We start from the raw sequence: 26,279 nt of genomic DNA on the forward strand, positions 1-26,279 counted from the left end.
CTCTTACCCAAGAAGAGCGAGTTTGGGCAATTCCCCCTTTCCACCAAGGCAGTAATCATGCCTGCCATCTTTTCCCTCTAGCCTGCTCCAACACTTTAAAAGACACAAAGAAGTGAAGAAACCCATCCTGCTGCCTCAGTGGGCCAGCCCCTGCCCATCACTGGGGAGGTGGTGGGGGGCTTTTTCAAAAACGTGTCACTGTGCTGCATCCAAGGGTACTTACCATAGAATCATAGAATGGTAGAGTTAGAAGGGGCCTACAAGGCCATTGAGTCCAACCCCCTGCTGAATGCAGGAATCCAAGTCAGAGCATCCCTGACAGATGGCTGTCCAGCCTCGTCTTGAACGCCTCCAGTGTGGGAGAGCCCACCGCCTCCCTAGGTAATTGGTTCCATTGTCACATTGCTCTAACAGTCAGGAAGTTTTTCCTGATGTTCAGCCGGAATCTGGCTTCCTGGCCCATTCTTCCATGTCCTGCATTCTGGGATGATGGAGAAGAGATGCTGGCCTTCCTCTCTGGGACAACCTTTCAAGTACTTGAAGAGTACCATCCTATCTCCCCTCACTCTTCTCTTCTCAAGGCAAAACATGCCCAGGTCTTTCAGTCTCTCCTCATAGGGCTTTGTTTCCAGTCCCCTGATCATCTTTGTTGCCCTCCTCTGAACCCTCTCCAGTTTGTCTGCATCCTTCTTCAAGTGTGGTGCCCAGAACTGGACAAAGTACTCCAGATGAGGCCTAACCAGGGCTGAGTAGAGGGGAACTAGTACTTCCCGGGATTTGGAAGCGATGCTTCTATGAATGCAGCCCAAAAGAGCATTGGCCTTTTTTGCAGCCACATCACATTGTTGGCTCATATTCAGCTTGTGATCGACAACAATTCCAAGATCCTTCTCGCTTGTAGTGTGGTTGAGCCACGTATCCCCCATCTTGTAACTGTGCATTTGGTTTCTTTTTCCTAGGTGCAGAACTTGGCATTTGTCCCTATTAAATGCCATTCTGTTGTTTTCTGCCCAGCGCTCCAGTCTATCCAGATCACGTGGAATTTTGTTTCTGTCTTCCAAGGCATTAGCTATCCTGCCCAATTTTGTGTCATCTGCAAATTTGATCAGCATTCCCTGCACCTCCTCCTCCAAGTCATTCATAAAAATGTTGAAGAGCACTGGGCCCAGGACTGAGCCCTGCGGTACCCCACTCGTTACCTCTCCCCAGCTTGAGAAGGTCCCATTGATAAGCACTCTTTGAGTCCAATTCTGTAGCCAACTGTGGATCCACCGGATCGTTGTTTCATCTAGCCCACTTTGAGCTAGTGTGCTCATCAGGATATCAGGATAATTCATCACACCATTTTTCGAAACCATTTCTCTTCAAATTACTGGGCCAGTTGTTCATATTTTTGATCAAATCACTGATCCTCACCAGGTCTCCTTTCTACACGTGTGTCACAATACTATGCCATTTCTCCTGTAGATATCACACAATTCTTGTCCACCTGGCGATGTTGAAGTGGGTGGCACAAGACAGGGTGGATGGTGATACGGCAGCAGCTGTCCCCAGACACCTCCCCCAGCCCCTTTTTGCAGTGCATTTTTTGCAATGTTGCAGTGTCAGTGATGCCCCCTTCACCTCAAGTGATGACATATGGGGCAGTTTGGGATGGTTGAGAACATTGGGTATTTTTATCCTTAATGGGGAGCATCCTGTGCTACGTAGGGCCTGTCCAGCTGTTGTGCCAGACAGTCAAAGTAAAGAACTATAAAAAAGAATTTGGCTGCGTTCAGACATCATGACAGCCCATTATGGGTTAATAAGCTACTCAGAGCAGATTATTTTTTAAATAACCCACAATCCCCCACCACATGAGCAGGTTAATAAGATACTATGAGTATCTTATTAAGCCACTGTGCCTCACCTGAGTCTCCCCCCCCCCCTGCAGTCTTACAGCCAGAGGAGTGGTGCTGTTTTACCCATTGACAAAAGCAGCTAAAATCCCAGGTGCATCAAAAGGGGGTGATGACTATAACACCTTGGAGGGTTTCAGGATTGGAACCAAGCCTCATAGTCCAATAGCACTATAGTGAAAAGAGTGTGCAGGGTTTTCCTGGTGCATGGGTGCCTCCTTAGTAGAGGAGGCAGGGTATGAGGTTTGGTTCTGATCCTGCAAATCCCCAAGGTGTTATAGTTGTCCCTCACAATGTGCAGTTCCCCCCATTGACACTGCTGGTGGCTTTCGCTTGCTCCCTTTAGGGAAATTGCTCACCCACCCACCCCTTCACTGCTGGCTTGGCCACTTTAATGTGTCCCTAAATGCTAAGCCAACGAAGAGCAGAGCAGCAGTGGGTGTGACCACTCTTGATCCAAAGCTCTACAGCAAGCCAAAATAACCCACGGTGACCACCAGATGACATGATAACCCCCAATGGCTAAATAACCCACTCTCCAGACTGGGTTATCAAAGTGGCTTATTTTGGCCAATTGAGCCATCATGGGTTAAAGAAAACTCCCACCAGATGACACGATAACCAATGATGGGTTAATTAAGCCATCGTGGGTTATTGTGATGTCTGAACCCAGTCTCTGTGCAGTTGTGCAAAGCTGTGCAGCTCCATAGGGCACAGTTAAAGAGATGAAAAGAAAAACCAGTATGTGTTATTGTGCGCACCTGTGGAGATGCCCATTTAAAATATTCCCCCACTCCAAGATTTAGAGAACAAATTACCCCAAGAAATAAAAATTTGGAAGGAACAAAAGCTGCCCCCCAAAGGGTGGAGAGGTCACCTAGGGCCAGGCAGCTGTGGTCCTAGGAGGCGAAGGGCAGCAAATGGTGGACTTCGATGCCAGAGGTGAAGCTGGGACAGAGACTCCACCCAACTGGTTCTGCAGGCTAAACCACTCTGTGGTTTGCTCAGTCTGCAGCACCAACCAGGTGGGACTCGCAGCCGGAAAGCAAGCCGTCTAGGAGCAGCCAGAGGGTGCCACTGCAGCTGGGCACACGGTGTCTAAGCAGCGCCAACTTGGCTCCAGCCTCTGCATGTCAGCCCTTCTTACAAGACAGAGTCAGGGAGCCAGGTCCCCTCTCCAGTTACCGCATGCCAAACTGGCTGTAGACAGGGAAGCTGGTGTGCAGCGTGCCTCATAGAATCATAGAATCATAGAATAGTAGGGTTGGAAGGGGCCTACAAGGCCATCGAGTCCAACCCCCTGCTCAATGCAGGAATCCAAGTCAGAGTATCCCTGACAAATGGCTGTCCAGCCTCGTCTTGAAGGCCTCCAGTGTGGGAGAGCCCACCACCTCCCCAGGTAATTGGTTCCATTGCCGTATTGCTCTGACACTCAGGAAGTTTTTCCTGATGTTCAGTCGGAATCTGGCTTCCTGTAACTTGAGCCCATTATTCCGTGTCCTGCACTCTGGGATGATCAAGAAGAGATCCTGGCCTTCTTCTCTGTGACAACCTTTCAAGTACTTGAAGAGTGCTATCATATCTCCCCTCAGTCTTCTCTTCTCAAGGCTAAACATGCCCAGTTCTTTCAGTCTCTCTTCATAGGGCTTTGTTTCCAGTCCCCTGATCATCTTTGTTGCCCTCCTTTGAACCCTCTCCAGCTTGTCTGCATCCTTCTTAAAGTATGGTGCCCAGAACTGGACACAGTACTCCAGATGAGGCCTAACCAGTGCTGAGTAGAGGGGAACTAGTACTTCCCGGGATTTGGAAGCGATGCTTCTATGAATGCAGCCCAAAATAGCATTTGCCTTTTTTGCAGCCACATCACATTGTTGGCTCATATTCAGCTTGTGATCGACAACAATTCCAAGATCCTTCTCGCTCGTAGTGTGGTTGAGCCACGTATCCCCCATCTTGTAACTGTGCATTTGGTTTCTTTTTCCTAGGTGCAGAACTTGGCATTTGTCCCTATTAAATGTCATTCTGTTGTTTTCTGCCCAGCACTCCAGTCTATCCAGATCACTTTGAATTTTGTTTCTGTCTTCCAAAGTATTAGCTATCCCTCCCAATTTTGTGTCATCTGCAAATTTGATCAGCATTCCCTGCACCTCCTCCTCCAAGTCATTAATAAAAATGTTGAAGAGCACTGGGCCCAGGACTGAGCCCTGCGGTACCCCACTCGTTACCTCTCCCCAGCTTGAGAAGGTCCCATTGATAAGCACTCTTTGAGTCCGATTCTGTAGCCAACTGTGGATCCACCGGAACGTTGTTTCATCTAGCCCACTTCGAGCAAGTTTGCTCATCAGGATATCATGGGGCACTTTGTCGAAAGCTTTGCTGAAGTCGAGGTATATGATGTCTACAGCATTCCCACGGTCTACAAGGGAGGTGACTTGATCAAAAAATGAGATCAGATTTGTCTGGCAGTGATCCACCAGCAGTGGATGGACTGGCAGTGGATGGACTGGCAGGTTCAAGAACTTTGGGGCCCAGATAGTTTTCTCATCCATCCTTCCAGTAGTTAGAAGAGGGATAGAAAGGGAACGAAAAATACTCCAGGTGAATGACTGGCTACGAAGGTGGTGCCGACGAGAGAGATTTGGATTCTGGGACCACGGGCTATACTTCCTGGAAGATGGGCTGTTGGCTAGGGATGGGTTGCACCTCACAAAGGACGGGAAGAATGTGTTTGGCCACAGCATGAAGAACTTCATCAGGAGGGCTTTAAACTGAATCCTATGGGGAAGGGAGATGTAATGTTGGGGGTAACAATGGACGTAGGCGCATGCACTGCAATGGAGAAAACAGCTCTGATAGCGTCCAATAATAGTCTTCAGACACAGGTAGGAAGAAAGCCAGACTATGAAGCACATGGTCTTCGATGTCTATATACTAATGCCCAGAGTATGGGAAACAAACAGAACGAACTTGAACTCTTAATACAGGAGGGAAATTATGACTTGATAGGTATAACTGAGACTTGGTGGGATGACTCTCATGACTGGAATACAGCAATTGAAGGATATAACTTGTTCAAAAAGAACAGGAGGAACAGAAAGGGAGGCGGGGTTGCACTGTATGTGAAAAATACATATCTCTGCACAGAAATACAGGAGGAGGAGCTTGGTAGCCCCATCGAGAGCATCTGGGTTGAAATAAATGGAGCAAAGAATAAAAGGAACCTGGTGGTCGGAGTCTACTACCGGCCACCCAATCAAGGAGAAGACAAGGATGAAACTTTTGAAAAGCAAATAGCCAATGTTTTAAGGAAGCATGATGTAGTAGTAATGGGGGACTTCAATTTCCCCGATATTTGTTGGGAGACTGGCGAGTCTGGCAGGACTTGTTTTTGACAAATCCATGTTGGCTTCGAGTAATCACGGCATTGTTGTCAAGGTGCTTCCAGATGGATTGCTTTATGATCTGCTCCAGAATTTTCCCAGGGATTGATGTCAGACTGACTGGTCTGTAGTTCCCAGGTTCCTCCTTTTTACCCTTTTTGAAGATAGGGACAACGTTAGCCCTCCTCCAGTCATCTGGCACTTCCCCCGTCCTCCATGATTTCTCAAAGAGAATAGACAGCGGTTCTGAGAGTTCTTCTGCCAGTTCCTTTATGACTCTAGGATGCAGTTCATCTGGCCCTGGAGATTTGAACTCATTCAAAGTAATGAGGTGTTCCTTGACCATATGCCTGTCGATCTCAAGCTGCAATCCTGCCCCTTCAGCCTGTACTTCGCCTTTGCCAGGGGGGTCATAGACCCTCTTTTGGGAGAAGACTGAGCCAAAGTAGGAATTGAGCACCTCTGCCTTTTCTTTGTCCTCTGTTATCATTTTGCCATCCTTATTTAATAGCTGAACAACCATTTCTTTCCTCTGCCTTTTACTATGCACGTAGCTGAAGAAAGCCTTTTTGTTGTTTTTAGCATCCCTCGCTAACCTCACCTCGTTCTCCGCTTTAGCCTTCCTGACGCCATCCCTGCAATTCTGTGCTACCTGCCTGTACTCTTCCTTTGTTACTTGGCCTTCTTTCCACTTCCTATATGTGTCCTTTTTTGTTTTCAGGTCATCCCTAAGCTTTTTGTGAAGCCACATTGGCTTCTTCTGTTGTCTTCCACCTTTTCTTCTTGTTGGAATTGTTTGTGATTGTGCCTTGAGAATTTCCTTTTTTAAAAGTTCCCACCCATCTTGGACTCCTTTTCTCACTAGCATTGCTTGCCATGGGACCTTACTGATCATTGTTCTGAGTTTATTAAAATCAGCTTTCCTAAAATCCAGGGTACGCGTTTGAGTACACTCGGCTTTTGCTTCCCTTAGAACCAAGAACTCAAGTACAACATGGTCGCTTTCCCCCAGAGTTCCTGTAACTGCTACTTTCTCCACTAAGTCATCTCTGTTGGTTAGGATCAAGTCAAGGATAGCCGATCCTCTAGTTCCTTCCTCTACTTTCTGTAGGAGGAAGTTATCCGCCACACAAGTCAGGAATTTCCTGGAGGGGCCATGTTTTGCAGAATTTGTCTCCCAACAAATATCGGGGAAATTGAAGTCCCCCATTACTACTACATCATGCTTCCTTAAAACATTGGCTATTTGCTTTTCAAAAGTTTCATCCTTGTCTTCTCCTTGATTGGGTGGCCGGTAGTAGACTCTGACCACCAGGTTCCTTTTATTCTTTGCTCCATTTATTTCAACCCAGATGCTCTCGATGGGGCTACCAAGCTCCTCCTCCTGTATTTCTGTGCAGAGATATGTATTTTTCACATACAGTGCAACCCCGCCTCCCTTTCTGTTCCTCCTGTTCTTTTTGAACAAGTTATATCCTTCAATTGCTGTATTCCAGTCATGAGAGTCATCCCACCAAGTCTCAGTTATACCTATCAAGTCATAATTTCCCTCCTGTATTAAGAGTTCAAGTTCGTTCTGTTTGTTTCCCATACTCTGGGCATTAGTATATAGACATCGAAGACCATGTGCTTCATAGTCTGGCTTTCTTCCTACATGTGTCTGAAGACTATTATTGGGCACTATCAGAGCTGTTCTCTCCATTGCAGTGCATGCGCCTACGTCCATTGTTACCCCCAACATTACATCTCCCTTCCCCGTAGGATTCAGTTTAAAGCCCTCCTGATGAAGTTCTTCATGCTGTGGCCAAACACATTCTTCCCATCCTTTGTGAGGTGCAACCCGTCCCTTGCCAACAGCCCACCTTCCAGGAAGTATAGCCTGTGGTCCCAGAATCCAAATCTCTCTCGTCGGCACCACCTTCGTAGCCAGTCATTCACCCGGAGTATTTTTCGTTCCCTTTCTATCCCTCTTCTAACTACTGGAAGGATGGATGAGAAAACTATCTGGGCCCCAAAGTTCTTGAACCTGCCAGTCCATCCACTGCTCCAGCACGGTCCGGCACCACTAGCAAGGCAGCGTGGGAGGAGCTGTCCCACAAGCAAGGCTCTGACGACGCTCGCACCACCCCTGCCCACACAGCGGCCGCAGTGCATCTGCCTGGCACCTTTGGTTGCTCAGGAAATGCAAGAGTTCCAGTGCCACCTGGGCCAGACACCTGTGGAAAAGAAAGGTGCCTTGGCTCCGAAAGCAATGCTCTGGACTGGACCGGCAAAGAGAGGCCCAAAGGCCAGGAGTCCTGCTGCTGATTGCGGGTGGATGTGCTGCTCATTCTTGCCTCTCCCTTGGGGAGCGAGGGGGTCCCGATGGCCTGTCTCGGTCCATTACTGCCGAGGTCCCCTGCCAGATGGAGGAGAGGTGGTCTTGGGAAGCGGCTTCCCTTACTGTGGCAGACTTTGATATTTGCAACATTTCTGGGGTGTTTTTAACTCTCTCAATAACCCTGTGAGGTAGGCAACATTATCAAAGGAGGATAGCCACAAAATGGTGGGGGAGAGATTGCGACGAGGCTGAGGGTCAGTCCTCTGGCTCTGTCCTGCATCCTCTGGACCACGCTGACTCCCTGGGTCCTGGATGGCTGTGCTGGTGCGGCGGAGGCATTGCTGGGCAGCCCCAGCCAGCTGGGAGGCGTCTTCTCCCACAGCAGCTCCCGCTATCACCATCTCCAGGGAGGGCGGAGGGGGAGCCCTATCAGGGCCTCGGGACGCTGGGTGTGGGCTTGCCATTTCAGCTTCTTCAGAGAGATAGGGCAGGGGCTCGGAAGGAAGGGCCCAAGCTCAGGGCGTGCCCAGGACCCTTGCAAAACCCAGAGCTCAGCCACAGGCCTGAGGCCGCGACGATCCATTGGTGCTGCGAGCAGAGAAGGAAAATGGGGCAGGCAGAAATCTTCACTGCCCCTTCTCAGAGCCAGGGAAGGGGACGGAAGGGAGCAGGCTGGGGCAGAATCACAAAGGTGGACCGTGGTGGACTCGTCAGGGCTTGGCAAGGGCCTGCAACAAAAAGACGTTTGTGGATGTCACCACACGATGTCTGCCATGGCAGCCCTCCCCCCTCACACACACCCTGGACATGGGAGGCAGCAGGACAGAAGAATCACCCTCCCCCTGGGCCAGGCCTCACACGGGCTGAGAGAGAGAGACCCATCTCTCAAGGGATGCTCCTGGTTCCATTCCACCTCCAGACACAGCGGCCGCCACGGCTAGGGGGCCACAGCCCTCCATCCACCATCCCTTCATTACATGTTTACCCTTCCTTTTCTCAAAGGAGCTCAGGACAGTAGATATGGTTATCCCTCTCCCCATTTTATCCTACCAACAACCCTGAAAGGTAGGTTAAGCTGAACAAGAGCAAACTATTGCACCAGAATGGCATGACACCTGCGCATCAGCAGGAGGGCAGTTGAGCAGCAGGGAGGGGCTGTGCCATAAACTAGGCCCCGACAGCACCTGCTTTTACGCTTGCCTAACTACTGTGCAGATGGCCACAGTCATGAGCTGCACGGCTGAGCCCAGGTCTTTGTTCCAAATCCCACGTTCCCTTCACTAGGGGTGCTTCCAGATGAGGCTTTTATCATGCCTTCATCCTGCCTCGTCCATGGAATGTGATGGGGGGTCCAGACATCGCTGTCTCTGCTTGCCAGCCTCCCGTGTTTTCCCACTGTCTTGTTTTCAGTATGGACACAAGGCCTCCTGGCTGCCAGCAGGCAGGCCCCTTCGCCTGGGAGCGCCCTCCAGCACCCTGGCTCTCCGTGCATTCCTCAAAGCCTGTGGAAGGCAGTCCTGTACGCTTGGCTGACAGGCTCTTTGCACTGGGGCTGGGCAGATGTCAGGCTTCCAGGATCTCTTTTTCAGTTAGCTAGAACCTCAGAGTTCACTAACTGGAGTTTGGTGCAAAATAGCGGCTTGGGGCAAGCGCACCTGGTAGAATGAAGGAACAGGGTGCCTCATCTGGCTCACACCAAGAATTTGTTTTATTTTCTGCATCAGAACTTCGCTCACAGTCCTTTCACACAAAAACCTGCCTCAGCTTGCTTCAGTGTAGCTGCCTAATTTAGAGGGGGGCGGGGGGCTTTTATTGTTTCTGTTGTTAAACTGGGAATTAGTAGATCCTGATTCACCATCTCTCCAACCCTGCTCTACACCACTTATGAGTGTATAAACCTCTTTCCAGCAACCCCCCCCCCCCGCCCGCAACATTTTTCTTAAATGAAAAGGTCCCAGCTAGTGGATCATTTCTTCAAAGGGCCTGATCCTAAACCTGCTGCCTCAGGAGGAAACCCCACTAAGTTCAACAGAAAGGGCTATTTCTAGGGAGAGGCAAAGTGGGTGGTCACCTACAGCGCCCCCAGACAGGGAGCAGCCATAAGAGGCCTGACCCTGGCCAATCCAGGCTGCAGCCACGTGCCGTTCAGAGCACAGTATTTCCCCCAGGGTGAGAGGCAGCGAGCCGAACCAAACAGCTCACTACCTTTAATGGAGAACAGGCATGGAACAACTGAGTGGTTCAAAACTGGGAAAGGAGTACGACAAGGCTGCACATTGTCGCCCTGCTTATTTAACTTATATGCAGAGCACATCATGAGAAATGCCGGGTTGGATGAATCACAGGTCAGAATTAAGATTGCCGGGAGAATTATCAACAACCTCAGATACGCAGACGATACCACCCTAATGGCAGAAAGTGAAGAGGATCTAAAGAGCCTCTTGTTGAGGGTGGAAGTGGAGAGTTCAAAAGCTGGTTTGAAACTCAACATTAAATAAACTTAAGATCATGGCATCTGGCCCCATGACTTGCTGGCATTTGGAAGGGGAAGAAATGGAAGCAGTGACAGATTTTATTTTATTGGGCTCCAAGATCACCACAGACGGTGACTGTAGCCATGAAATTAAAAGACGCTTGCTCCTTGGGTGGAAAGCTATGGCAAACCTAGACAGCATAGTAAGAAGCAGAGACATCACCTTGCCGACAAAGGTCCGCATAATCAAAGCTATGGTTTTCCCAGTAGCAACGTATGGCTGTGAGAGCTGGACTGTAAGGAAGGCTGAGCACCGAAGAATTGATGCTTTCGAACTGTGGTGCGGGAGAAGACTCTTACGAGTCTCCTGGACTGCAAGGTCAAATCAGTCCACCCTAAAGGAAATCAACCCTGAGTGCTCATTGGAAGGACAGATGCTGAAGCTGAAATATTTTGGCCACTTAATGCGAAGAGAAAACTCTCCGGAAAAGACCCTGATGCTGGGAAAGACTGAAGGCAAAAGGAGAAGGGGACGGCAGAGAATGAGATGGCTAGATAGCATCACTGATGCAATGAATACGGACTTGAGCACGCTGCGGGAGAGAGCGCAGGGCAGGAAGGCCTGGCGTGCTATGGTCCATGGGGTCACAAAGAGTTGGACACGACTGAACAACAACAAAGCCAATTTTCACAAAAAGTGACCATGTGAAAGTGGGCCCCATGCTGCAGGTTAGGAATCAGAGGTGGGTCTTGGGTCTGGAAGACCACTGGTTTAAAGGATGCGCATATTGTCTTCCAAACAAATGTTCAAAGCACCTTACGGTACAGTGACACGGATAAATGTTGCCACGTTAAAGAATGAAATTAAAAACAGAAATCAACATTGGAAGAAACCCATGTTTTTCCTCCCCAGGATCCCATTTCATGCTGTTTGGGTGCAGTGGTTGTGGGCGCCTGTGTGCACGGGCCAGCGTGGCCCCTCACCGAGGGGGCCAGAGTGCCATGCAATGGTCCTGTCAGCAGGGCTCCCATCTGAGTGAGAAATCAACGAAGGCAGAGGCCTGCACCGTCTTTCAGAAACACATTTATTAAAAATAACGACGTAAGCATGACTGGTGGGGGGGGGGTCAACAAACTGTAGGGGTGGAATTGTCAGGTTGGCTGCTGTTAAGAAATGGGTTGCTATCTCCAAGTCTACGTCCACAAGAATTTGGTTTTGGTAGCGTTTTGTTGTTGCTGTTACTAATGGATCACAGGTATTCTCAAGGAATCACTCCCACCATTACCTCTCATGGAACTGCTGAGAGAGGCCTTGCAGGGCCTGGGGGGCAGGATCATCAGTATTTATGCCTTTACTTATTACATCTTTATGCTGCCCAACAGCCAAAACTCTCTGGGTAGCCCCTCTGCATGAATCAAGGGGTGTGGGGCATCACACCTGCCTGTCCAGCTCTACTCCCACCCAGCCTGCATGGGGTGAGGCGAGTGTGCTGGCTGCTTTCATGGAGGCTCTTCCATGCAATTAGGCATGACGGGGGGGGGGGCAGCAGTGTCTCTCTTCAGTCCTGGGAGCCCCGTGACGCATTTTCATCAGTTGAGTGAAGGCACAGCAGTGCTGAGCCAGCGACTGGGCTCAGCCACGGACTGGACAAGAGCCCCTAATAAACCCCATATTAGTATTAACCTCATAATGCCCAGAACCCATCCAGGTTCACCAGTTAGGTGTGACTGGTGAATTTAGTTGATTTGGCTCACTTGGATGTTGCTGTTCCAGGCCTTTTTGCTGGACTATGGACTATGGCCCGGAATGGCTACTGAAATGTGGTTTCTGTGGATGGTTTGTAGCTCATTATATCAATCCCATCTAATCACGTGTGACCAGCGAGTCTGGTTGATTTGGCTCCCTTGGCCGTTGCTGTCCCAGGCCATTTTCTGGAATACAGACTGTTGCTCAGAACGGGGATTGGAACGTGGTTTCTGTGGGAGTTTTAGGGCTCACTGCATCTCTCCCATGTACTTATGCATCACTAGTGCCTAATGAGGCCTGTCCCACTCCGTTCCGGCTTTTACACTGTCCCGGGCTGAACTCCCCCTAAAGACTAGGGCTGCAGCCTTGGTGGGTATCAGGCCTGGTTTTGCCTTTGCAGGCCCAAGTGGCTTCTGTGGCATTTACCTGTTTGTTTGCTGCATTTATACCTGGCCTTTATTTTTTTGAAAAATGCCCAAGGCAGCTAAGGATTAAATACACCCTAAATCATTTTTTAAAATGACATAACAAATAAGCCATATAAAGTTGTTTAGAAATCAGACAAGAGCATAAAAAATGACAGCCAGTAGAACGCAGGTGGAAACACAGAGCAACGGATGAAAACTACTCACCTCCATAGGCCAAATGTTTGTTTAAATGAAAAGGGGCCAGCAAAGGGGCTAGATGAACCTCCCTTGCAGAGAGCCCCAAAATCTGGGTGCAGCCACTGAGAAAGCCATCATGAATTCCTGCCAAACCCCATGGGGAGGGGCACTTACACATGGCCTAAAAGGAGGAAATGCATCAGTGAAAAAGGACAACTTCGTATAGATGCAAATTTAGAAAGAATTGCTATAATTTTGATGCTTTCCAGAGGGTTAGCTGTCTCAGTCTGTTGCAGCAAAAACAACGAAGTCTCTTGTGGAGCCTTAAAGACTAACATTTTTTTAGCATAAGCTTTCATGGACACATCATGAAAGCTTCATCACTTGTCTGACAAAGGGGACAGCATCCAGAAACTGTCCTTTAACCAGTTACTGATCCCTAAGAGGACCTCTTAGGTTAGAAGGGGAAGAAATGGAAACAGTGACAGATTTTATTTTTTTGGGCTCCAAGATCACTGCAGACAGTGACTGTAGCCATGAAATTAAAAGACGCTTGCTCCTTGGGAGGAAAGCTATGGCAAACCTAGACAGCATAGTAAGAAGCAGAGACATCACCTTGCCGACAAAGGTCCGCATAATCAAAGCTATGGTTTCCCCAGTAGTAACGTATGGCTGTGAGAGCTGGACTATAAGGAGGGCTGAGCGCCAAAGAATTGATGCTTTCGAACTGTGGTGCTGGAGAAGACTCTTACGAGTCCCCTGGACTGCAAGGGGGTCAAATCAGTCCATACTAAAGAAAATCAACCCTGACTGCACATTGGAAGGACAGACTGAAGCTGAAATATTTTGGCCACCTAATGCAAAGAGAAAACTCTCTGGAAAAGACCCTGATGCTGGGAAAGATTGAAGGCAAAAGGAGAAGGGGACGGCAGAGGATGAGATGGCTAGATAGCATCACCGATGCAATGAGTATGAACTTGAGCACGCTCCGGGAGAGAGCGCAGGACAGGAAGACCTGGCGTGCTATGGTCCACGGGGTCACGAAGAGTCGGACACGACTTAACAAGAAGACCTCTCCTCTTATTCCACGATTGCGAAGTTAGCTCAGGAGTCCTTGGTGAGGGACTTTTGTCAAAAGCCTTCTGAAATCCAAGTATACAATGTCTACCGGATCACCCGTCTACACGTCTACTGACACTGTGAAAGAACTCTAGATGGTCAGTGAGAAAGGACTTACCTTTGCAGAAGCCGTGCTGATTCTTTTCCAGCAGGATTTGTCTCTCTATGTGCTTACTAATTTTATCTTTAATAATGCCTTCAACCAATGTACCCGGAATAGACGTTAAGCTAATTGGCCTGTAATTTCCCAGATCCCAGAGACTCCCAGAGTACTAGGACAACCGTTTCACAGGGGCAATATCCTCAGGAGAACAGAATAATACACTGGAGACTTAGGCCTCCATACCAGTCCCCCCCCCCCCCAGCCCCTTTGCAATGTCTGGCTGACTTGCATAGCACATGACATGCTTGCCATCCCATTGTCCTCATACTATTTCTGTCTCTATATCCTAGTATTTTTCAGACTGCTATGATGTTTAAATTGTATTTATTGTGGTTCCGTGCAGTATTGATTTAGGCATGTACTAACAGCATGGTATTGTAACTCATACCAGCGGGGTTGGCTTCAAGGCTGTAGAATCAGTTTTGCAACATTTCCCCCCACTTTTGCCTTTGACCTCGGTCAAGGGAAAGAGATTTATGAGCAGGAAATTCATGGTTGTCCTCCATTTCTTCTCCTTTGATGGCACAGGTGGTTGGTCAGCTATTATTTTTGGAGGGGAGGCTAATTTTCAGTGTGCACATACACAACTCCACAGCTGTAAATAACTGTGCAAACTTTTATTTTAAAAACTACATTTCTGCACAGCTGCACAGATGTGCACGTATTCACCAGGCTTAATTTTTTTTTTAAAAAAAGGAACCTGAAATGGCCCATGTGACCTGCCACTTCTCCTCCAACTGCAGCACTATACTGTGGCCGGTGCTTCTGCTAGAAACACAAATGTTGAAGCACACGGGCACTCAAGATCCACCTATTTCCCCTGCAATTGCAACGCTACATGGCGTGTGGCACTTGATCGTGTTATAAACACACCGGATACTGCACTGTATTAATGGGTGCCCACGGAGCAGCAATTCCATTTGAAAAACCCTGGCCCAGGGCTGCCTCACAAACAGAAGGGGCTCCAGTGTAGATTATGTAGTGCCATGTGCAAAATAATAATAATAATAATAAAATCATTAATTTATGAAGATATAGGGTGATGGGACTCATTTATTTATTTAAATTTATTAATCGCCCATCTGACTGGTCACCCAGCCACTCTGGACGATGTACAACCCACCATAAAACAATTTAAAACAATAAAATTTTACCTTTTTTTTAAATACCCTAACCCACCCCAAATGCCTGCCTGAACAACCACATTTTTAATGCACAACGGAAGCTCATTAAAGAGGGGGCATGGCAGAGTTCCCTAGGGAGGGAGTTCCACAGAGTGGGGGCCACCAGAGAAGGCCCTCTCCCTCGTCCCCACCAGTCTAACTGTCCTGGCTGATGGGACAGACAGAAGGCCATCTGAGGCTGATCTTGTTAAGCGGCCTGTCTGGTGTTGCTGGAGGCGCTCCTTAAGATAGGCTGGGCCGGAACCATATAGGGTTTTAAAGGTCAAAACCAACACCTTGAATTTGGCCCGGAAAACAACTGGTAACCAGTGCAACTCCTTCAGCACTGGAGTGATGTGATCTCGCCAGCGGCTGCCTTTAATCAGGCGAGCCGCCGCGTTCTGTACCAGCTGCAGCTTCCGAACCGTCTTCAAGGGTAACCCCACGTAGAGCGCATTACAGTAGTCTAAACGAGAGGAGACCAGGGCATGTACTACTGATGGGAGCAGATGGTCGGGAAGGAAGGGGTGCAGCCACCGTATCAGATGGAGTTGATACAGCGCTGTCCTGCTCACAGCTGACACCTGAGCCTCCATGGACAGCTGGGAGTCCAAAATGACTCCCAGGCTGCGGACCTGGTCTTTCAAGGGTAGCCGTACCCCATTCAACACCAGGTCAACATCCCCCAGCCTCCTCGTCTCCCACCAAAAGTACCTCGGTCTTGTCAGGGTTCAGCTTCAGCTTATTCCTCCCCATCCAGCCACTCACCGTCTCCAGACATTTGGACAGGGATTCTACGGCCAACCTTGGTGAAGATTTGAATGAGAGGTAGACCTGCGTGTCATCCGCATATTGATGACACTGCACCCCAAACCTCATGTAGATCACAAGCTGAATATGAGGCAACAATTTGGGCTGCATTCATAGAAGCATCGCTTCCAAATCCCAGGAAGTGCTAGTTCCCCTCTACTCAGCACTAGTTAGGCCTCATCTGGAGTCCTGTGTCCAGTTCTGGGCACTGCACTTGAAGAAGGATGCAGACAAGCTGGAGGGGGTTCAGAGGAGGGCAACAAAGATGATCAGGGGACTGGAAACAAAGCCCTATGAAGAGAGACTGAAAGAACTGGGCATGTTTAGCCTTGAGAAGAGAAGACTGAGGGGAGATATGATAGCGCTCTTCAAGTACTTGAAAAGTTGTCACAGAGAAGAAGGCCAGGATCTCTTCTCGATCCTCCCACAGTGCAGGACACGGAATCATGGGCTCAAGTGACAGGAAGCCAGATTCCGGCTGAACATCAGGAGAAACGTCCTGACTGTAAGAGCAATACGAGAATGGAACCAATTACCTGGGGAGGTGGGGGGCTCTCCCACGTTGGAGGCCTTCAAGACGAGGCTGGACAGCCATCTGTCAGGGCTGCTCTGACTTGGATTCCTGCACTGAGCAGGGGGTTGGACTCAATGGTCTTGTAGACCCCTTCCAACCTACTATTCTATGATTCCATGTCTAGTCAGGAATAAGCACCCAAGCATGGCATATCAAGCAGCAAGTTAGCACATTTACTCATGAGTAAGCACCAAGTTCAGCATTCAAGCCATGAGATGGTGCACCTTCCAAGCAGGTTTGCTCATGAAGAAGTGCTTTAGCCCTCCATTTGTTCTTGTTGCATCTCTTGCTCCTTAATCCTTTGCGAGAACTGCCCTGGTGGGTCAGAACAAGGTGGGTCCACCTAGCCGCCCAGTAACCTGTTTCCAACAGTGGCCACCCATATGTCTTTTGGGAGCCCACAAGCAAGCTCTCCTCTGGTGTTCAGTCCCAGTGACTGGTACTCAGAGGTAGTTTCCCCCTAAACATGGTGGCTCAATTGTTCTATTAGCATTTGGGGGCTTTAGACAAAGAATGTCATAGGGACATGATGGCTGATGTTCCCTCATCATGTGACAGTAGAGAAGAGGTGGAGGGATGGAAAATCCCGGCAGCCCGTCCAGCATGAGAATCCAGAGGTCTTGCTGGCTTCTGGTGGGGATCTGAGGGGATGCCATGTCCAAATGACAGCTTCTCTGCAGCTGCCTCAGTGCAGCAGAACCTCCTGGCACTGCTGTGCCTCTTGTTTTGTTTTGCTTTGCTTTATTCATTCTAGCATCGTTTTAGATCACGTCTCTCCGCAATGAGTGCTTGAGGAGATGTACAGAAGAGTACAATGCAAACGTACAAGCCACCGACAGAGGACAACCAGGGATCATGAAACATCAGAGAGCAGCATTAACTATCAGGAGCTCAGCTGAGCAACGATGTCCTTGCCAGCTATCCAAGGGACAGGGAAGGAGCTCGCCAAGCCTCCGTCCCAAGGGGGAGGCAGGGGCTGCCACCCTCAGCTGCCCTCTCACGTGCCAACCAGCCTCACCTCGCCAGAGGGACACACAGCTGCAGAGTATGAGCAGGTTCGTACGGGTGGAGTTGCTCTTTCAGACACATGAGCCCAACCCATCTAGGGTGTTAGAGGTAAGAGCCAGCACCTCGAATTGGGCTTGGAACCAAACTGGATGCCAGTGTCGCAGTTTCAAGACCAGCATTGTGTGATCTGTAAAGCACATGCTTAATAACAATCAGGCCGCTGCATTTTGCACCAGTTGCATTCCACACCCTTTTCAAAGGCAACCCCATGCAGAGCGTGTTATAGTGCTCTAAATGTGAGGTGACCAAGGCGTGCGCCACTGTGTCCACACCTGCCTTCCACAGGAAGGGGCACAGCTGGTGCGTCAGCTGAACACGCATTTATCCAGGCAGTGTGGGGGTAATTGAAGTTGCCCATTATTACAACACTTCCTCACTTGGAGGCCTCCCTGGTTTTGTTTTCCATCGCCAGGGTGCCCTGAGCATTCTGGCCTGGGGGAGGACAGCATGTTCCTAGAAATAAATTCATTCTGGAGCCTGGTATTGTCACCCACAGCGCTTCTGTGGGACAGCCTACCCCTTTTAGGTGTTCTAGCCTGCTTGATGCTATGCTGTCTTTATGACAGGGCAACACCTCCCCGAGCACACCCTTCCCTGTCCTTCCCACGGAGTTTGTATCGACATGGCCGTATCCTCCTGGTTCTCTCCACTCCACCAGGTTTCCATAACGCCTACTAGATCGAGGTTCTCCTTTAAAACCAGGCACTCCAACTCTCCCATCTGGGCTCGGAGGCTTCTAGCATTAGCACAGAAACATCTACACACGATGTCTGTCTCCAGATCTCTCTGGCATGTGCACCCTCTGCTAGGGATGTATGAACCCCCCACTGTCTGGTTGGGGGGGTCCACTGCGGGGAATTCAGGCCACTCTGGGCCCTGCGGAGCCCTGCCACATCTGCCAGAGTTGGTGGAGCAGCTCTCCGGCTTTCTATAAAACGTGATATGCTAACAGCAGCTGCCATTAGCCTATTGCGGGAAAATTACAGCCAGAAATGGTGTATTTTATACCATTTTCAGCCATAAAGCACTTACTTTGACCAAAATTGAAGCTATTTATGGCTGTATTTAGGTAAAAGTGAGTGCTTTACGGCAGCAAATGGCCTACAATACACCATTTACGGCTGTGGCTTTTCCTACGGTAATATCACTTTTTTAGGAAGCTGGAGAGCCGCCCTGCAGGATCTCCTCCAGACAGAGGTGAGTGCAGCCAGTCCAATGTGGACACCAGATTCTTTGGAATCCAGCCTCATTTGAGTCTGTGGCAGATTTCTCCAACATCCCTATCCTCTGCTATGGCCCCTAGGCCTCTTTGACTGGCTATCATGTCCTACCACGTACTTCCGCCCTATTTCCTCCCCTTCTACATTTGGGCAATCAGAAATATTTTCATCTTCATCCCTTTGGGATGTCCTAACCCAAACCAGATGCTTCCCAGATCCTGTTGGCTTTCCCCCAGGGTTGAGTTTAAAAGCTGCTCTGCCCCCCCTTCTATGTTTAGCGCCAGCAATCTGGTTCCATTTTTTTTCAAGTGGAGCCCATCCCTCTTGTGCAGGCCTGGCTTGTCCCAAAACGTTCCCTAGTGCCTAACAAATCTCAACCCCTCCTTCCTGGCACCACCGTCTCCTCCACTCATTAAAACTCCTCAGCTTTGCCTGTCCAGCTGGCCCTGCGCGTGGAACAGGTAGCATTTCCAAGAAAGCCACCGTGGTGGTCCTGGATTTCAGCCACCTACCTGGCAACCTAAATTTGGCTTCCAGGGCCTCCTGACTACATTTCCCCACATTGTTGGTACCATCATGGACCATGACCACTGACTCCACCCCAGCGCTGTCTACTAGGCTATCTAGACGGCGCGTGATATCCGCAACCTTGGCACCAGGCAGGCAATTCACCACGTGCTCCACATGCCCATCACAAACCCAGCTGTCTGTGTGCCTAATGATGGAATCCCCACCACCACAAGCCCCCTCCCCTCGGAGGTACGTCCCTGGTGCGAGAGGACATTTGTTCGTCTTCTGAGGAGTGGGTCCCGTCTAAGGGGTCAGTTCCCTCTTCCTCAGAATGCCGCCCCCCTTCCCCGAGACCCTTCTCCATGGCAGCAGAGGAGCAGGCACCCAGGAGTGGGACACAGCGAACGGGTCCCCGGGTCTCACCCACCAGCCTCTCCCAGCTTCTCCAGGTCAGCAACCTGGGCCTCAAGGGAACGCACTTGTTCCCTGAGAGCCAGGAGCTGATTACACCGAGCACACCCCCACGACTTCCACCCAGATGGCCGTCGTACAGATTCTTTGGAATCTGGCCTCATTTGAGCCTGTGGCAGATTTCTCCAACACCCCTATCCTCTGCTATAGCCCCTAGGCCTCTTTGACTGGCTATCATGTTCTACCATGTACGTCCACCCTATTTCCTCCCCTTCTACATTTGGGCAATCAGAAACATTCCATTTTGCTTCAAGTGGAGCCCGTCCCTCTTGTACAGGCTCGGCTTGTCTCAAAACGTTCCCCAGTGCCTAACAAATCTGAACCCCTCTTCCCAGCACCACCATCTCATCCACGCATTGAGACTCCTCAGCTTTACCTGTCTATCTGGCCCTGCATGTGGAGCAGGTAGCATTTCCAAGAAAGCCACCATGGTGGTTCTGGATTTCAATCTCCTACCTGGCAACCTAACCTTGGCTTCCAGGATCTCATGACTACATTTCCCCATGTCATTGATACCAAAATGGACCATGACCACTGACTCCACGCCAGCACTGCCTGCTAGGCTATAGTGATGGCACATAACATCTGCAACCTTTGCACCAGGCAGGCAATTCACCATGCGGTCCACACACCCATCACAAACCCAGCTGTCTATGCATCTAATGAGCGAATCTCCCACTACTACGAATGGGTCCCTTCTAAGGGATCATTTCCCTCTTCCTCAGAATGATGCCCTCCTCCCCAAGAGCCCCATTGTCTGTGATGCTGTTGTCCACACATTTACTGACATTCTCAAAGAACTCTAAGAGGTTAGTATGACGGGGCTTACCTCTGTGGAAAGTAATCTATTCCAGTTTGCAGATCCAATCCAGATTGCAAGGATTGAGATGTTTCACCAAACAACACAAGCCCTATAGTCAGTGGGAACTTTGGTGGCCCTCATTAACCTTTCAAGGGTCTGGGATTTGAGGGAGTATTTTATTCAGATTTTATTGCATTTAATATCTCTTGGACTGACTGTAACTCCATCGCAGGGCCAGTTTTTGTACAAAGTGCGACATGTTGAGTCACTGGAGTTGGCTTGGACCGGAGTTTAGCAAGTCTCGGCCTCACTTCCTCAGCGGTACATGGGAACAACAACACCCGCTTGCCTCACGTGAGACCTGAAAAGCGCTCTGAAAAATGGGACATTCAGCGTCAGCGCTAAGCAGCTGCTTTGGTTGCTGCCGGCCGGCCGCGTCTTCCGACCTCATTTCCTTACCTGTAAAACAGTGATGCTGGTGGTGGCCTGATGCCAAACACACAGCCAGAACCCCAGGCTGGGGCTGGGGCAGCTTCTGCCCTTTCCTGCTCTGCCTTTCGTAACACACCTGGTCCCTGCCTTGCCTTCCATGGCTGAGAAGCGTGGTTTGCCAGCACCTCACCACAAAGCCCTTCGGGCAAATGCCAGCTTACACGCCAGCCCCGTTTGGAAGGGAAGGGCTGCCTCCACCGCTCCCCCCGCACTTATCTGGGCCTCCCCTTGCCATGGCATCCACAACCCAGCTGGTGTCTCCCCTCACGCCCTGCAGGCAGCTGGGCAGGGCCGTGGTATCTCTGCCTGGCAGGGCAGAGGAGCAGGCCCAGGGAGCCGGGTGTGGAGGCCCCAGGGTAGGAAAATGGGCCAGAGGCAGGGGAAAGGGGCTAGAAGCAACCCGCCTTCACCACAAGGACAAGCCGTGGGGCAATGCAGGGAAAAATGGGGATGTTGAACACAGGAGTTCCATGGGTTTAGGAAGCATGGCCTAAGGAGAGGTGTCTCGAGTTTTTCCCATTCTGCTGCCCATGGGTTTCAGGGCATGAGACTGGGGTTATGTCCCTCTGCAGCATCCGGGGTGCGCACACAGGCCAGGGCCTCCCTGCACCCACCATTCTAATGCACAGGCACCCCATGCAAGCAGCTGCCACTTGAAGTCCCCCTTCTCAAGTTGAGGTGAACCATGAGAATGGATGGAATCCCTCAAAGCGCAGGTGCTGGGCAGCCCTGGGGCAAAGTGCTGGTAAGCGAGGATCAAGGGTGGGGAGACTCAACTCACCTGCTTCACTTGGCACTTCCTTTGGGACAGTGCCAGCCCCTCACCACCCCTTGAAAGATTGGGTGGTAGGTATATCCTATTCAGGACCCCAGTGCTGTCAAGCAGCAATGGCTATGGTGCTTTATGTCAGAAAAGTGCTGCCAACTTTTTCATATTTGGCAGCTTGTTGTCACACTTGAGGCTGGGAACGTACTTTTCTATCCACCAGTGTGTGTGTGTGTGGGGGGGGGGGGGAGTGAACTGCTTGATTTTAATGCATAATTAACAGAATAAAACTGACAGTCTATTTAGCAAGAAAACACAAAAAGCATTGAAACGTTACGGGCTGTTCACTGAATGTGTGATACACCCCTGGGTACCTCCCAGTAAAGGGGCTTCAGGCACAGGGAGGGTTCCTAGCACTAACAAGGAGAACACCCTGTGCAGCAATTCCATCTGTTCTTCCTTAACAGATTAGCTGTGCAAGGAAAACGTGAAAGAAGCAGTGGGGGAACACAGGAGAGTTACATGTGGAAGGGGACGACACTGGGATCCCCCATAAAACTGCAGTAACAGCCCTGTCTGGGAGCACACGGCATCTCCTATTGTGCAACCCGCCTGGCTCAGTGGGGACTGCACAAGAAACGCCTTGTCCACAAGGCCCCTTACAGACAGTCCAGACACGTGTCACCCTCACATACTTCCCCAACACCGCTTCATCCATCCTTTTTCTTACCACAGAAAACCCTCTAAGGAGAAAAGAATGGAAACGTTGCACCAGGCCTTTTGATGGGTAGTAGTGCCAGGAGCCCTCCGTCTGGATACCCCCCCACTCATGAGGCCTAAGCTGACACAGAACTTTAAGCTCACCTGTTTAAACATGCACAAAGCAACTGGACTGTCTCATCACACTGGCTAGTGATGGTAAGGAACTTAAAGATCATGCTGCATATGTATGCCTGCAGATGCTGAATAAGAGGAGAGGAACCCCTTGCTCTGCAATCCACTGTGGACAGAAAAAGAAGCAACGGGTTCTTCAGGTAGCCATGACTCCAGAGAGATGAAGTTTTTTTAAAAAAATCCAGAATGAACATCCTAACTGTAAAAAGTTCTGCATTTCAGCACTCCGCTTCCCCAGGAAGGCTGAAGTTTTGCCATCTTGGGAACAAACAGCACAGCCGTTCGCTTCTCTCCCCGCCACCCTCCAAAGGAAGAAATATCTGAGGCAGCCTCTCCAGATGCTGCCAGCCACCCTCAAGCACCAGCCCCAAATCAACAGGGATGGCATGCGCACCGTGGAAGCCCCTAATTTCCCCAAGGTGCTGCGTGTCTCCTCCTCCACCACCAGCTATCTGGGCCTCCTGCTCCGCCAGCAGAGCCGCACCCGCGAGTGGCGGCCGCCCCTCCCTGCTGCTCCTCAGCCCCACCAAAGCCGGCTGCCAGCCAGAGCCCCCCTCAGCCGAGGAGGAGGATCCTCAGTGCAGGGTATAAAAGTCTTGCCAAGGAGACCTCAGATCAGCCCAGAAACTTTCTTCGGCAGAGAGAAACACCCAACCCCAATCATCCACCATGGTGCACTGGACCGCCGAAGAGAAGCATCACATCCAAGCCCTCTGGAGCAGGGTTGATACTGCTGTCATTGGGGCTGATACCCTTGCCTGGTGAGCCCAGTCATGCGGTTGCCTCCTTGAGACAGGCTGGGCACGCCTCCTCCTGCCAGGATAACCAGGTGTGTCTCTTTCTCTCTCCTCTCCCTCCCTGCAGCCTGCTGGTGGTCCACCCCTGGACCCAGAGGTTCTTTGCTGATTTTGGGAACCTCTCCAGCTCTACAGCCATCTGTGGCAACCCCAGAGTCAAGGCTCATGGCAAGAAGGTACTCACCTCCTTCGGAGATGGCATCAAGAACCTGGACAACATCAAGGACACTTTTGCCAAGCTGAGTGAGCTGCACTGCGACAAGCTGCATGTGGACCCCGAGAACTTCAGGGTGAGGCGCGCACCCCCCTCTCTGAGGGGCTGCCCAGGGTGTGGGCGGGATGGGTGTCTGAGCACACCTCTGCAGAGGCCAACCTATTATCAACGCTGCAAACGCAAACCCAAACCATGAGGAGGAGGTCTACTTGAATGTGTGCATAAGAGGGAGCACCATTTGCTTTCCAAATAATTATGTAGTTATTTCCTGGCCACCAAGAGCAGCGCATTCTTCTCCGCTTGTAAGTTCAGCCAGGTTGAACGCAGCTGTCCTGGGGAAGCAAAACGTTGACTTCTGCCATGCTTTTGCGTATAGTCTTTGATTTTCACTCATTGCACATGGAGAACAAGAGAAGAAAGTGACATGCCCGTTTGAATGTAGAGCTCCCAGCAGAGATGGACTTGAGCCCAGGTCTCCAGGGCCAATTCATACTGCTGAGCTGGACGACAGAACCTACCTGGGTTCAAACTGCATGTGTGGCCATGTCACTGGAGAGTAGCGCACGGCTGTGAGTGGTGCATGATTTCCCGTCTGACTGGCGTCCTCCCCAGCACCGTGTCTCTTTTGCTCTCAGCCAACTTCATCCTGTCCAGCGTTCCTTCACCATTTCCTGAGGGGAGCGGGTGGCTGCCTGTGGTTACGTGGGCTGGGGAGGAAGAGAGGGCCATCCACACAGCCAGGCCGGGGTCTCACGTCTCCCCTTTTCTTTTCCAGCTTCTGGGAGATGTCCTCATCATTGTCTTGGGGAACCACTTCAAGAAAGATTTCACCCCAGCCTGCCACGCCGCATTCCAGAAGCTGGTCCGCGTGGTGGCCTACGCCCTGCAACGCCAGTACCACTAGGCCGCTCTGAGGGCCGAGCGGCTGCCGCATGTTTGCCTTGCCACCCTGGGGGGCCCCTTCCAGCCCTACAGGACCACCTAATAAAGTGCCCCTGCAATCTGAGCAGACTCCCTGTCTCTCTGTGGGTGCTGGGGGGGCGGGGGAGAGGCCACCTTCGCTGGAGCACGCCCCAAAGCCCAACATGGGCGCCCAAACTGGGCACTTGAGCAGGGGCGCGGGGGGGGGGGGAGGCGAGCCGGAGAGAGGCCCCGTCCCGGTAACACCCGTCCTCCGGGCCGAAAAGCGGAGGCGGCTGCCCGCGCGGGGCCCGGGGACACACCCGGGTTGTTGCTGAGCCAACATCCCCGCCCGCGGGCTCAGGGCGGAGGCCTCGCTCTGGGTTCAGAGCGGCAGGTTTCCGTGGAAGGCCGCCCGACTGTGCTCAAGGGGGTCACTCGCGAGCCAGCGCGTTAAGGATGGGGGCCTCCGCCTCTCGAGCGAGGGCTCCGCCGTCTCCCGACCACTCGGGCTCGGGGCGAGGCGAGAGGCGGCGCGCCCAGGCGTGCGCGCCTCGCGCCGGTCTGTCCGCCCGCCCGAGCGCGCCCGCAGCCGGGGCGGCGGGGGTCAGGATCCGGGCCGCCGCGTGCGGGAAGGGGCGGCCCCTGTGCGGCGGCCCCAGCGGAAGCCCGCCTCGAAGGCGCCGGGGCCGCCGGGCCGGGGCTGCTGCAGCCGGCTGGCTCTCCTCCGCCTGCCCCGGGGCCCGGCCGCCCGCCGGGCCCGGCGCGCTGCACAGGACGCCGCCGCGGCCGAGGGCAGAAGCCCCGAGACGGCGCCCCGCACGCGGGCAGCCGCCCCGCCGCCCTCTCCGGCCGGGCTGCGGCTGGCGGCCTTGCGGGGGCGCCCGCGGCGCTGCCAGCCGGCCCCGCGCCCCCGCTGGCGCGCCGGCCGCAGCCCCGCCACGCGCCCCGCCGCCCTGGGCCCCAGCGGGACGCTTCCCGGCGCCGGCAGCGGCGGCCGCCGCGCAGGAGGGGCGGGGCCCTTCGCGCCCGGCCCCAGCGCGCCGCCCGAGGCCCGGGCCGCCGCCCACGAACGGGCGGGCGAGCGGGAGCCCCCGGCGGCGCGGCAGGGGGCGGGCGGGGGCCGTCCCGGCCCAGGCCCCGCCAGACAGCGCCCCCTCTGCGGGCCGCGGCCCCTCCCCCGAGGCAGCCGCGCCTGCCCCTCTGTGCCGCGTGCTGCCCAGCCCGGACCGGGAGGCGGGTCCCTGCCAGGGAGGGCGCGCAGACCGTCGCTGGAGCCACGGCCCGTCCCGGCCCGGCCCAGGCTCCCTTCCCAGCGCTGGGGCACCCTCACAGCCGCCGCGGATAGAGTGCTCCTGAGCATCCGCAGAGTGCTCCGCCGCATAACTGCTCCGCGCATGGGGCGGGCCCCGCCAGAGGGGCGTGCGTCCGAGCCGCGCCCGTCTCGGCCCGCGGAGGCAGCTGCCGTCCCAGGCCGGGCGGAGGAGCGGCCCGCTGCGCGCGCGGCTGTCTGCCGAGGCGCCTGGCAGAGCTCGGCGTCCGGGCGGGAGGGGAGCGCCTCGCGCGCAGGGGCGAGGGGCGGGCGGCGGCGAGCCGAGAGGCGCGCCCCTCGGAGGCAGCGGCGGAGGCCCTCGCGGCGCCGCGCGCTCTCCGGCGCGCCCCGGAGGCTGCGCGGGGCGGCGGCGCTGAAGCCTCCTCGCGCGCGCGATTCCTCCCGGACGCGCCGCGCGGGGAGCCCCGGAGCCTTCCGCCGATGACCCCGGCGCGCCCCTCCGCAGGTGCCTGTCGCGGGGGCGCGCCCGTGCTGGGCTCCTTCCGTGTCACGTGCTGTCGTTACATTCCGCCTTCCCGCCGAAAATGGTGAGCAGGGCGGCTGGCAAGAATAAAACCGCA

General features: G+C 52.5%; 2 protein-coding genes across 2 annotated transcripts; one reads left to right on the forward strand and one right to left on the reverse strand.

Moving 5' to 3' along the window:
• Positions 1–7,893: 7,893 nt before the first annotated feature.
• On the reverse strand, positions 7,894–23,048 carry LOC146349184 (uncharacterized). The gene is made up of 3 exons (XM_084842163.1): positions 22,870–23,048; positions 22,446–22,581; positions 7,894–8,326 (listed from the first exon to the last, which is right to left on the reverse strand). The coding sequence occupies exons 2-3, from the start codon at positions 22,517–22,519 to the stop codon at positions 7,993–7,995; spliced, it is 408 nt and encodes a 135-aa protein (XP_084698289.1). The 5' UTR covers positions 22,520–22,581; positions 22,870–23,048; the 3' UTR covers positions 7,894–7,992.
• A 44-nt stretch (positions 23,049–23,092) lies between these two features.
• Positions 23,093–24,492, forward strand: LOC146349185 (hemoglobin subunit beta-2-like). The gene is made up of 3 exons (XM_084842162.1): positions 23,093–23,236; positions 23,340–23,562; positions 24,262–24,492. Exons 1-3 carry the CDS (start codon positions 23,145–23,147, stop codon positions 24,388–24,390), a joined length of 444 nt encoding a protein of 147 aa, XP_084698288.1. The 5' UTR covers positions 23,093–23,144; the 3' UTR covers positions 24,391–24,492.
• The last annotated feature ends 1,787 nt before the right edge of the window (positions 24,493–26,279 follow it).

Source organism: Heloderma suspectum, chromosome 3, assembly GCF_057233095.1.
Source record: "Heloderma suspectum isolate Gila_16-S chromosome 3, 16-S_ref, whole genome shotgun sequence".
NCBI lineage: Eukaryota > Metazoa > Chordata > Lepidosauria > Squamata > Helodermatidae > Heloderma > Heloderma suspectum.

Bases quoted from the DNA above. Each gene is read 5' to 3' on its own strand.
- LOC146349184 (XM_084842163.1), bottom strand. From the start codon at position 22,519: ATGATCTTTAAGTTCCTTACCATCACTAGCCAGTGTGATGAGACAGTC. The intron at 8,327-22,445 runs GTGAGCTTAAAG...TTTTTGTTGCAG, and splicing joins CTTTGTGCATGTTTAAACAG to GCCCTTGCCAAGCCCTGACG.
- LOC146349185 (XM_084842162.1), top strand. From the start codon at position 23,145: ATGGTGCACTGGACCGCCGAAGAGAAGCATCACATCCAAGCCCTCTGG. The intron at 23,237-23,339 runs GTGAGCCCAGTC...CCCTCCCTGCAG, and splicing joins GGGGCTGATACCCTTGCCTG to CCTGCTGGTGGTCCACCCCT. The intron at 23,563-24,261 runs GTGAGGCGCGCA...TTTCTTTTCCAG, and splicing joins TGGACCCCGAGAACTTCAGG to CTTCTGGGAGATGTCCTCAT.